General features: G+C 37.9%; 1 protein-coding gene across 3 annotated transcripts in view; it reads right to left on the reverse strand.

Annotated features, from left to right (window-relative positions):
- Positions 1-8,178: 8,178 nt before the first annotated feature.
- Positions 8,179-12,330, reverse strand: part of LOC133622349 (acyl-CoA-binding protein-like) — a 9,069-nt gene continuing 4,917 nt past the window's right edge. For 2 of the 3 annotated variants that reach the window (XM_061984980.2, XM_061984981.1), the window contains exons 3-4: positions 9,720-9,782; positions 8,179-9,651 (exon numbers count right to left, since the gene is read on the reverse strand). In XM_061984980.2, the coding sequence (XP_061840964.1) occupies positions 9,578-9,651; positions 9,720-9,782 (137 nt within the window). In that variant the 3' untranslated portion in view covers positions 8,179-9,577. The remainder of the gene's footprint in view (positions 9,652-9,719; positions 9,783-12,330) is intronic. The other variant, XR_009817762.2, reaches the window with a different exon arrangement.

The raw sequence follows: 12,330 nt of genomic DNA on the forward strand, positions 1-12,330 counted from the left end.
AATAGTTTTAGTTATATTGTAAAACTTAAAAAACGTTGCTTGGAGTGATGAATAAGGAATCCATTCGAGTAGATTATTTGTCAACAATACAACAAATAATGACCTTATTTAACAATATTTGGTGCATAATTAAAGAATACATATCATAAATAATTCAGTGCTGTCAAATTATTATTTTTAAATCAGATTAATCACACCTTAGCATGTTGATTAATCACGATTAATCACAGTACAACATTTTAGTTACCTTACAAAAGAGACGCCAATATTTTGACATAAATGCAATTCTATAGTCAAAATGCTATACAGGAACAGGTTTTATTAAATCATTTATTTGTTCAAAACTTGCTAACAATTTTTATCTAAAGTGCTTACTTTGTACTGAAATTTGCAAGGAAGTAGGCTACACCCGTCAGAGTCTCCTCACTCATTTTGTTGCGTGAATAATCTGTTTATACATGATTACTGAGATAAGGTTTTGTGATTAATCGCGTGAGTTAAAGCATTAAACTTTGAAAATTGCATCAATACATACGCACAATACTAAACCCACTAATTTTTTCAAAAAAAAAAAAAAAATAAATAAATCATGATCGATAAACTCACAGATTGGGGATACTGGTCATTAAATGGAGAATCAAACTAGTGTGCTAATGGCTAGCTGGCGTAAATGATTTTTTTTCATAGCCAAACTTTTTCCACTGAGAGCCACACAGACTGACAAATCAAAGCATAGGGGGGCTATTTTTGGTAGTTTTCATCTTTAAAACCCGTAAAATGTATAGATTTTAAATGCAATTTCAGTAGAAATGTTGCGTGAATGCTGAAGAGCTAAAGCCGAAATTAAATTCTAACAGTTAGCACGCTCGCCTGAAAGCGTCAAGTATCAAACAAAGATGAGCAAAGTTAGCTAAATAAAAAGCTAGCATGCTAACAGTACTAACATGCTAACAATCGCATGCTTACAGTTAGCATGAATGAAATACGGAAATATATGACACTGAGGTGTATATTTGCTAAATTAGCTTAAAACAAATCTAGAATGCTAATTTTAGCATGCTAAAATGCTAACTGTAACATGTGTCAAGTACCACATTGCATTACATTGAGGTGTGTACCTGAATACAAATTGTTTAAAATGCTAACATGCTGATGTTAGCATACATCAAGTACCAAAATCTGACTGAGGTGTATACTTATAAATTAGCCTAAAAAAACTAGCATACTAACGTTAGCATACGAACAGTCAGCATTTATGAAGTACAGAAATATGACACTGAGGTGTATATTTGCTAAATTAGCTTAAAACAAATCTAGAATGCTAATTTTAGTATGCTAAAATACTAACTGTAATATGCGTTAAGTACCACATTGTATTACCTTGAGGTGTGTACCTTTAAAAAAATTGTTTAAAATGCTAACCTGCTAACGTTAACATACATCAAGTATCAAAATCTGACTGAAGTGTATACTCACAAATTAGCCTAAAAAAAACTAGCATACTAACGTTAGCATGCTGAGTCAGCATTAATGAAATACAGAAATATAACACTAGAGTGTACACTTGCTAAATTAGCTTAAAACAATCTAGAATGCTAATTTTAGCATGCTAAAATGCTAACTGTAACATGTGTCAAGTATCACATTGCATTGCCTTGAGGTGTGTACCTGAAAACAAATAGCTTAAAATGCTAACATGCTAATGTTAGCATACATCAAGTACCAACATTTGACTGAGGTGTATACTTCTAAATTAGCCTAAAAAACTAGCATACTAACGTTAGCATGCTAAGAGTCAGCATTAATAAAATTACAGAAATATGACAATGAGGTGTATACTTGCTAAATTAGCTTAAAAAAATCTAGCATGCTAAAATGCTAAGTGTAACATGCGTCGAGTATCACATTGAGGTGTGTACCTGAAAAAAAATGTTTAAAATGCTAACCTGCTAACAATAACATACATCAAGTAGCAAAATCTGACTGAATCAGAATCAGAATACCTTTATTATCATTGCATGGAAACAACGAAATTGAACAGCAATCCAGCTCAGTGCTTTTTTCAAAACAACCTACATAAAATACTCTTAAGACAACAAACAATAATAAAACATTTAAAAACATAACATTTTAAAAACATATTGCACAGCACATCTCTATCAGAGTTAAGCAGGTTAATAAAGTGGTGAGTGTTCAGGTAAGTGCAGACTCTAGGGCAATAACAGCTCTAGGATAGAAACTGTTCTTCAGTCTATTTGTCCTTGCTTTGATGGCAATATAGCGCCTCCCTGAGGGCAAGAGTTCAAGCCAGTGGTGACCTGGGTGGGATGAGTCCCTGAGGATGCCATTTGCTCTCCTGCTGCAGTGTCTCTTATACAGGTCTTCAAGAGATGTAAGAGGACATGCAGTCATCCTCTGGGCCGCATTTATTGACACCCTGTAATTTATTTCTCTCTGCCACCGTGCGGCTAGAAAACCACACGAAGATACCGTAGGTCAGTATTGACTCAACGGAGCAGCGATAGAGGACAGGAGCAGGTTATCAGCCAGATCTATTTTCCTCAGCCTTCTCAGAAAATACAGTCTTTGCTGACCTTTTTTTCTGGAGTGCAGTGGTGTTGCTTTTCCAGGTCATGTTGCTTGAGATGTTCACGCCCAAGAACTTGCACTCTGAGACCCTTTCCACCTCCTCTCCCATGATGTAGATGGGCTGATTGAATATCTTAGTAAAGACATTCGCCAGTTGGTCGGCACAGTCCTTCAGAACCCTTCCTGTCACACCATCTGGTACCGCCGATTTCCTTGGGTGTACAGCTTGCATCGTGAGGATGTCGCTGCCATGCACTGGTGACTGTGGTGAGGCCTCCAGTGTCTCCACCTCAAAACGAGCGAAGAAGTGGTTTAACTCCTCAGCTGATGAGGCGTCCCCCGCTGGCTGCGGCTCATTTGCTGGTTTTGTGGTTGGTGATGTGTTGGACCCCTTGCCACATCTGCCTTGTGTTATTGCTGCTGAAGTGACCCTCAATCTTCCGCTTGTATGTCTCTTTAGCCCTCCTAATGCCTTTGTCCAATCGGATTCTTGACACCTTGTAGATCGAGTGCCTCGTCTCCATTTCTGAATGCACTATTTCTCTCCTTCAACAGGATTTTAGACCTCTCTGGTCATCCAGGGTTTTTGGTTAGGGTACACCCGGATACACCTGTCCACTGTGACTGTGTCTACACCAGTGTTTTTCAACCACTGTGCCGTGGCACACTAGTGTGCCGTGAGATATGTGTCTGGTGTGCCGTGGGAGATTATGTAATTTCACCTAATTGGGTTAAAAATATTTTTTGCAAATCAGTATTTATAATCCGCAAATGTGCCATTGTTGAGTGTCTGTGCTGTCTAGAGATCGGCAGAGTAACCGTGTAATACTCTTCCATATCAGTAGGTGGTAGCAGGTACCTAATTGCTTTGTAGATGTCGGGAACATGGTTTGTCATGATCACAATATGCAGACGACAGCGGGAGGCAGCGTGCAGGTAAAAAGGTATCTAATGCTTAAACCAAAAATAAACAAAAGGCTACGAAAACGAAAAACAAAACGCTAAGAAAAGGCATTGAAGCTTAGGGATGGCTATGCAAAACGAAGCTAAAACTGAACTGGCTGCAAAATAAACAAAATTAGAATGCTGGACAACAGCAAAGACTTACAGCGTGTGGAGCAGCAGACAGCGTCCACAAAGTACATCCATACATGACATGACAATCAACAACAAAACAGGAGCGCAAGACAAGAACTAAAACACTACACACAGGAAAACACCAAAAAACTCACAATAAGTCACGGCGTGTCGTGACAGTACACCTACTTTTAGACGAGCTATAGTGATGCATGGTTGGTTATGGTTTGAATTCATATTCAACAATTGCGAGAACAACTTTTTATTGTCAATATTGGCGGCTGAGTTTAATTTTTTTATGTTTTCTGCTGGTGGTGTGCCTCGAGATTTTTTCAATGAAAAAAATGTGCCTTGGCTCAGAAAAGGTTGAAAAACACTGGTCTACACAGTGTTTGATGTAGCCAAATGTTAGAATAATTATGTATAAGTTATCACACAACTCTTATGCTTAAAGGCCGTTGCTATAGTTGATATCAATTGTGCTGAAGTTGTACTTTTCTATCTGTGAAAAGACACAACTTGTGGTCTTGCTTTGCGAGTTTTCTCTTGTCAGCAGTTTGGTTCCAGACCCTGCCTTCCGACAGCCAAGGACGGACATCGAGGACCTCGGCGCGGACAGGGCAGAGACAGGGCGAAATCAAAAGTGTCAGCACATTTCCACTCTGAATAATCATGTATTGTGTCTACTGGGAGCTGCTTGAAGCCTCAGTGATGTTAACTATGGACCTCCCAAATAAATAGAGGAGCACCTGGGACTGTACCTTAGAGCGTAGGGGGAAACTGTAACTGAGTGTACAGCCCAATACGTCTCTCCTCATGAGTAAAAATTCAACTCTGTCTCTGCTTGATTCCTTCTTCTTGTCTTGTGTAATAGATGGTTCGGTGTTTGAACCTGACACCTAAAACAGATGAGGAGTACGTTTCCAGGTCCTGGTGTGCAAAGATGTCCCAGTCGGTGCTTTCAAAGCAGTCCTGCAACTGCTCCGTAGCTCCATCTGGCCACGTTTCAACAGTCCTTGTTGTGGGGGGAGCTTTTTTCCTGAGGGGTGTGTATGCTGGTGTCATGAGCAGGGACATGTGATCTGAGAAGGCAAGATGTGGTAGTTGTATGGCCCTATAGCCCTGCTTTATGTTAGAGTAGACTTTATCCAGGGTGTTTACGCCTCTGGTGGCACATTTTACGTGCTAATGGAATTTGGGCAGTACTACTTTAAGCTCAGCATGGTTGAAATCCCCCGCGATCACATGTACTCCCTGGATGCTTGTTTAGCTGAAAGCTAATTGCGTCATACAAGTGAGCAAGGGCTGAACGAACATTTGCGTCAGGTGGTATGTACACAGCAGTTACCATGACAACAGTCAACTCCCTTGGAATGTATACGGGTCTGCACTTGAGTCACATACCGTATTTCCTTGAATTGCCGCCGGGTATATAGTATCCGCATGCCTCGTTTTACCGCCGGGTCAAACTCGCTTCGCAAAATAATGCTAAAAAGAACAGTAAGGAGGGAACTGCTCAGTTTATTACCTTCTAAACCCATTTGTCAGTCTCATCTCGTGGCCAATACTACTGTAGTATTGTTATTTACATACTTGAAATGCTTAATTTATGAAAAAAAATAATTGTAAAATATGCTTTAAATAAACAATATCAATATTGTGTTATTATATAATTGCAATTCTTATTATTAATATTGTGTTAGTTTGTAGTGGTGGAGAGCTGACTTTTTGTTGTTGGAGTTGCGTCTTTCAAAGCGCTTTATTTTGAAAAAATGTTTTGTTAATATAGCTGCGTGTGTCAAATATGAGTCATTAAATGCCTCCCGCCTCATGGTGGTAGAGGGCGCTAGTGATCCCAGGGATCATTCTTGCGACTACTCGGCTGCAGAAGGAGTGACAACAGTTTTCTAAACTGGACTTTCAATCGAAGCAGGAGGTAATAATTAAAGGAAGATCTCCATCGAGACAGAGAGACTTTTAAAACTGAAGAAAGATAAGGAAGACTTCTATAAACAAGTTATCGATGCTTTTGTTCAGAAGGAGCGGCGCATGGACTTCATTTATAAGTAAAGGTAAGACCATAATAAAGTTATTTTTATTAAATGTGCTTTTCATGATGGTATCCTTACAACACACTCAAATTTACATCACACTAAATTTACCGCATGCCTTTGGTAAGCGCCGGAGTGAGAAGAGGTTTTAAATTAATTAGCGCATACTTAAATTTACCGCATTCCTTTGGTAAGCGCCGGAGTGAGAACACGTTTTAAATTAATTACCGCCCCGGCGCTAATTCAAGGAAATACGGTACTCTAAATCAGTGTTTTTCAACCTTTTTTGAGCCGAGGCACATTTTTTTCATTGAAAAAATCCAAAGGCACACCACCAGCAGAAATCATTAAAATATGAAACTCGAATATGTCTCAAAGTAGGTGTACTGTCACCACCTGTTACATCACCCCCTGACTTATTTGGAGTTTTTTGCGGTTTTCCTGTGTGTCATGTTTTAGTTCTTGTCTTGCGCTCCTATTTTGGTGGCTTTTCCTGTTTTGTTGGTATTCTCCTGTAGCAGTTTCATGTCTTCCTTTAAGCGCTATTCCCCGCACCTGCTTTGTTTTAGCAAACAAGAATATTTCAGTTGTTTTTATCCTTCTTTGTGGGACATTGTTGATTGTCATGTCATGTACGGATGTACTTTGTGGACGCCATCTGCTCCACATGCTGTAAGTCTTTGCTGTCGTCCAGCATCCTGTTTTTGTTTACTTTGTAGCCAGTTCAGTTGTATTTTCGTTCTGCACAGCCTTCCCTAGGCTTTAATGCCTTTTTTTTTAGGGGCACTCACCTTTTGTTTATTTTTCAGTTCAAGCATTAGACACCTTTTTACCTGCACACTGCCTCCCGCTGTCGTCTTCATATTGTGATCACGACAAACCATGTTGCCGACATCTACAAAGCAATTAGCTACCTGCTGCCACCTACTGATATGGAAGAGTATTACACGGTTATTCTGCCGAGCTCTAGACAGCACCAACACTCAACGGCACATTATTTGCTGATTATAATTACTGGTTTGCAAAAAATATGTTTAACCCAAATAGGTGAAATGACCATCTCCAGCCTAAAAAAAAACTAGCATACTAACGTTAGCATGCTAACAGTCAGCATTAATGAAATACAGAAATATGACACTGAGGTGTATACCTGCTAACGTTAGCACACATCAAGTACCAAAATCTAACTGAGCCTAAAATGAACTAGCGTACTAATGTTAGCATGCTAACAGGTAGCATTCTTCAAGTAACAAAATATTTGACGAAAAAACAAGAAGTGGCTGGGGAGAGAGAAGTCTGGGCTTCCCTGCTTAGGCTGCTGCCCCCGCGACCCGACCTCAGATAAGCGGAAGAAGATGGATGGATGGATGGAATTGCAAAAAAGCTAGAATGCTAATATTAGAATGCTAACGATTGTGCCGCGGGGCGTTAAAAATTAGCTACGGACCGCACTAGCTTTAAAGCTAACATGGAAGAGAGGTCACAAACCGGACGTGCAAACACATTTATAAATTAAAATGGAAGAAGGTAAACATAATTAAACACTCAAATAAAAAAAAAAATAAGGCTCTTAAGAAGCCAGAACAATATTTTATATTTCTATACATTGTGTGTCTATTGTTTATTTAACTAAAACTTGGTTCAAAAGATTCTTAAAGTGTGTGTAATTACTTTTAATGAGTCCATTTGCGTCATTCAGGCCTTCAAAAATAAAAAAAATAAAAATAAAAAAAGCGCTTAAAAAAAAAAACAAAGTCAAATAATGCTTACAAGTAGGGATGTTTGATAATAGCCGATAAATGCGTTAAAATGTAATATAGGAAATGATCGGTATCGGGGTTTTTTTTTACATTTTTTATTAAATCAACATATAAAAGACAAGATACACTTACAATTAGTGCACCAACCCAAAAAACCTCCCTCCCCCATTTACACTCCTTCACACAAAAGGGTTGTTTCTTTCTGTTATTAATATTGTGGTTCCTACATTATATATCAATATATATCAATACAGTCTGCAAGGGATACAGTCCGTAAGCACACATGATTGTGCGTGCTGCTGGTCCACTAATAGTACTAACCTTTAACAGTTAATTTTACTCATTTTCATTAATTACTAGTTTCTATGTAACTGTTTTTATATTGTTTTACTTTATTTTTTATTCAAGAAAATGTTTTTAATTTATTTATCTTATTTTATTATTTTTTTTTAAAAGTACCTTATCTCCACCATACCTGGTTGTCCAAATTAGGCATAATAATGTGTTAATTTCACGACTGCATATATTGGTTGATATCGGTATCGGTAATTAAAGAGTTGGACAATATCGGAATATCGGCAAAAAGCCATTATCGGACATCCCTACTTACAAGACAATAAAACTATGCTAAGTCCAAAATAATGTACCATGAGTTCAAAAAAGGTGCTGCAGTTTGTGTGATGTGACAAAAGAAGACAACGTACAAGTGACATTTTATTTTGAAAGATGCAGATTTGTAATCTCATTGGAAGGGAGTCGATACACTCCTGTCAGTATTTTGGTTCAGGTTTTTGAAAAAAGCCAAAGCCAGTACAGAGACAAGTACAGTGGAGCCTCCAAAGTCTAACTCGAGGAGACGCTGGTTGACTTCCTGCTTGGTTTATTTTGAAAACAGACGACAATACAAATCTTTTGATTCTGATTAAATAACCCATTAAGTGTCATTAGTGTAAGTAGAAGTGTAACAGCTTTAAATGAAGTAAAACTACACACCCTTTGAATATGCTTTTGCTGTAAATATCCAATCCAATCCACTTTATTTATATAGCACATTTAAACAACAAATTGTTTCCAAAGTGCTGCACAACAATATTAAACACAATTAAAAACAATATAAAATAAATATGATTAAAAATGATTTTAAAAGGGTAAAACCAATTAAAACAGTAAATCACCTTTCCTCTTAGCCAGCAGTTGTACTTAGGGATGGGCACCGATCACGTTTGAACCGATACGGTTGCAATTCCCGGTACCTGAGAATTCCATACTGGTACCAAGTTTTGATACTTTTGCGTGTGTTGATAAATAATAATTGTTTATGATAATAAAACCTCATTTTTTATTGCAACATTTAAAGATGAACTGATGATGATAACTGCCTTGTTTTACTGTCACATTTGCAAGTATGACATCAAGTTGTAGTTACAGTTGCAAGTCCAAGACATTAGATGTCAGTAGTGTATATTTTATGGTGTTTTTTTATGTTTTTGTTGCGCCCTAAAAAGTGTTAATACTGTAAGTATTGCACATACCACACACCATCTCTTTTGATTGTAACGTGCATCTTAGTTGTCATTAACACATTTGGAGGTGTAAAATCGCCAATGCTAATCAGTAGCATGTCAAGAGCAAAACCAATATATATTAGCATCAAGCTAACGTATTTTTTTTGGACAATCGGAGCCTTGCTTACGTTCGGAGCGTTTTTTTGAGTCAATTTCTTTGTCGGCATTGGAAATTGCAACATTACCTAGAAGTAGTTTGGCGGAGTCCGCTCTCAGTGCTGCTGCAGTGATCGCCAAGTGCAGAGTCAGCAACAGGACGTGGATTTTACGTGAATCGGTGCCCGCTAGGACCGGCGGGATCGGGTCGGTGCCAAAAAAAAAAAAAAAGTACCCGATTCGGCCCCATCCCTAAAACAACAGAGGTGACATCACTGTACTCACAAGCGCTTGGTCTTCTCAGGCACATTGGTTAAGGAAATGTAGTTTGAACTTCAAATTGTCGACTTTCAACTCTTGGGAATTTGGAGACTCAACTCAATCAAAACGTTCCGTTTTCCAAATGTGCCCGGGTGAGAGATGGCAACACAGGAGTCGGTTACATTCCGTACTTTGCCTTCAGCTTCTCCACCAGGTCCACGTAAGCGGCCTTGGCCTCGTCCTTGGTCATACCTGCGGGCTCACAAGCTGCAGTCAGTCATCAGTGGCATGAACAGCAGTCACATGATCATAATCACCACCTTTCTTTAGGTTCCAGACATCCCATTTCCCTCTTCCTGTAACGTTGAACACCCCCGGACGATCTGTGGACAAAGAACATTCAGGTGATACTTATTGGAGGACGTTCATATTTTTGTGAAGAGTGACAAATAAATACAACGTTTTGTTATCAACATTTCAGCTTTTTCTTATAGTGTGAATGTTCCAAACATTCACTCTATAATAAGGTTTTCTACATCAAAATTCATCTATTTATTATTCTTCTCCAGATTTTGCCGCACTCTACCTTCCACATTTTTCACCCCATTCAAACTTCAAACTGTTCAGCTTATTCGGGAATCGCGAGCTTTCCCTTGACAAATTCCCAAAATTCCCAGAATTCCAGGCCATTTTCCCCATTCAAAATGAATTGGCCATTTTTCAACCTTCCACCTTTTCCACATTTTCCAACTGATTCAAACCATCCCACCTTCAACATATTCCACTCAAGTAAAATTTTTTTTCCAGGAATTCCTGTTTTTTCCAAACACTTTTTCACCCTTTTTTCTGTCGACTACTCCTTTCACATTTTTCAACCCACTTCAACTGTTCCACCGACAAATCATTCGTCTTAATCAGGATAAAAAAAACTATGTTGTTTTTTGACCTGGAAAAAAAATCAGTTTTCCCGAAATTCCAGGAATTTCGTAATACCATTTCTCAATTAAAAATGTTACTACTTCAACATTTCTCGACCGATTTGAAAAAGTCATTCAGAACATTCAAATTTTTTTGCATTTTCTCGAAAATTACCTCTTTTCCCCAAATTTCCATTAAATTCCCATTGAAATGAATGGGACATGTTTCAAAAGTTGCACAACTCCCACATTTTTCACTCAATTCAAACCGTTCCAACTTCAAACTGTTCAACTTATTCGGGAATCGCGGGTTTTCCCTTGACAAATTCCCCAAATTCCCAGAATTACAGGACACTTTCCCCATTCAAAATGAATTGGCCATTTTTCAAACCTCCACCATTTTCACATTTTTTAACAGATTCAAACCATTCCACTTTCAACACGTTCCACTCAAGTTTAAAAAAATTCCAGGATTTCCCGTTTTTTTCCAAACACTTTTTCACCCTTTTTTCTGTCGACTACTCCTTCCACATTTTTCAACCCACTTCAACCGTCTCACCGACAAATCATTCCTATTAATCAGGATAAAAAAACAAAGTTGTTTTTTTAACTAGAAAAATTCCCGGTTTTCCCGAAATTCCAGGAATTTCGTAACACCATTTCTCAATTAAAAATGTTACTACTTCAACATTTCTCGACCGATTTGAAAAAGTCATTCAGAACATTCAAATTTTTTTGTATTTTCCCAAAAATTACCTCTTTTCCCCAAATTTCCATTAAATTCCCATTGAAATGAATGGGGCATTTTTCAAAAGTTCCACAACTCCCACATTTTTCATTCGATTCAAACCGTTCCAACTTCAAACTGTTCAGCTTATTTGGGAATCGCGGGCTTTCTCTTGACAAATTCCCCAAATTCACAGAATTCCAGGTTTTCCAGGCCATTTTCCCCATTGAAAATGAATTGGCCATTTTTGAAACTTCCACCATTTCGACATTTTTCAACCAATTCAAACCATTCCACCTTCAACATATTCTACTCAAGTAAAAAAAATTCAAGGATGTCTCGTTTTTTCCAAAACACTTTTTCACCCTTTTTTCTGTCGACTACTCCTTCCACATTTTTTAACCAACCCACTTCAACCATCCTACCGACAAATCATTCCTCTTAAACAGGACAAAAAAAAAAAAAGTTGTTTTTTGAACTGGAAAAATTCCCGGTTTTCCCGAAATTCCAGGAATTCCGTAATACCATTTCTTAATTCAAAATGTTATTTCAACATTTCTCGACCGATTTGAAAAAGTCATTCAGAACATTCCAATTTTTTTGCATTTTCCCGAAAAATACCTCTTTTCCCCAAATTTCCATTACATTCCCGTTGAAATGAATGGGACATTTTTCAAAAGTTCCACAACTCCCACATTTTTCCCTCGATTCAATCCGTTCCACTTATTCGGGAATCGCAGGCTTTCCCTTGACAAATTCCCCAAATTCCCAGATTTCCCAGAATTGCAGGACATTTTCCCCATTCAAAATGATTTGGCCATTTTTCAAACTTCCACCATTTCCACATTTTTCAACCGATTCAAACCATTCCACCCCTCAACAAAATAAAAATTCCAGGATTTCCCGTTTTTTCCAAACACTTTTTCACCCTTTTTTCTGTCGACTACTCCTTCCACATTTTTCAACCCACTTCAACCATCCTACCGACAAATCATTCCTCTTAAACAGGACAAAAAAAAACAAAGTTGTTTTTTGAACTGGAAAAATTCCAGGTTTTCCCGAAATTCCAGGAATTCCGTAATACCATTTCTCAATTAAAAATGTTACTACTTCAACATTTCTCGATCAATTTGAAAAACTCATTCAGAAAAAAAAATTGCATTTTCCACAAAATTACCTCTTTTCCCCAAATTTCCAATAAATACCCATTGAAATGAATGGGACATTTTTCAAAGGTTACACAACTCCCACATTTTTCCCTCGATTCAAACCGTTCCACTTATTCGG

Source organism: Nerophis lumbriciformis, linkage group LG23 (assembly GCF_033978685.3).
Source record: "Nerophis lumbriciformis linkage group LG23, RoL_Nlum_v2.1, whole genome shotgun sequence".
In the NCBI taxonomy this organism is placed as follows: Eukaryota; Metazoa; Chordata; class Actinopteri; order Syngnathiformes; family Syngnathidae; genus Nerophis; species Nerophis lumbriciformis.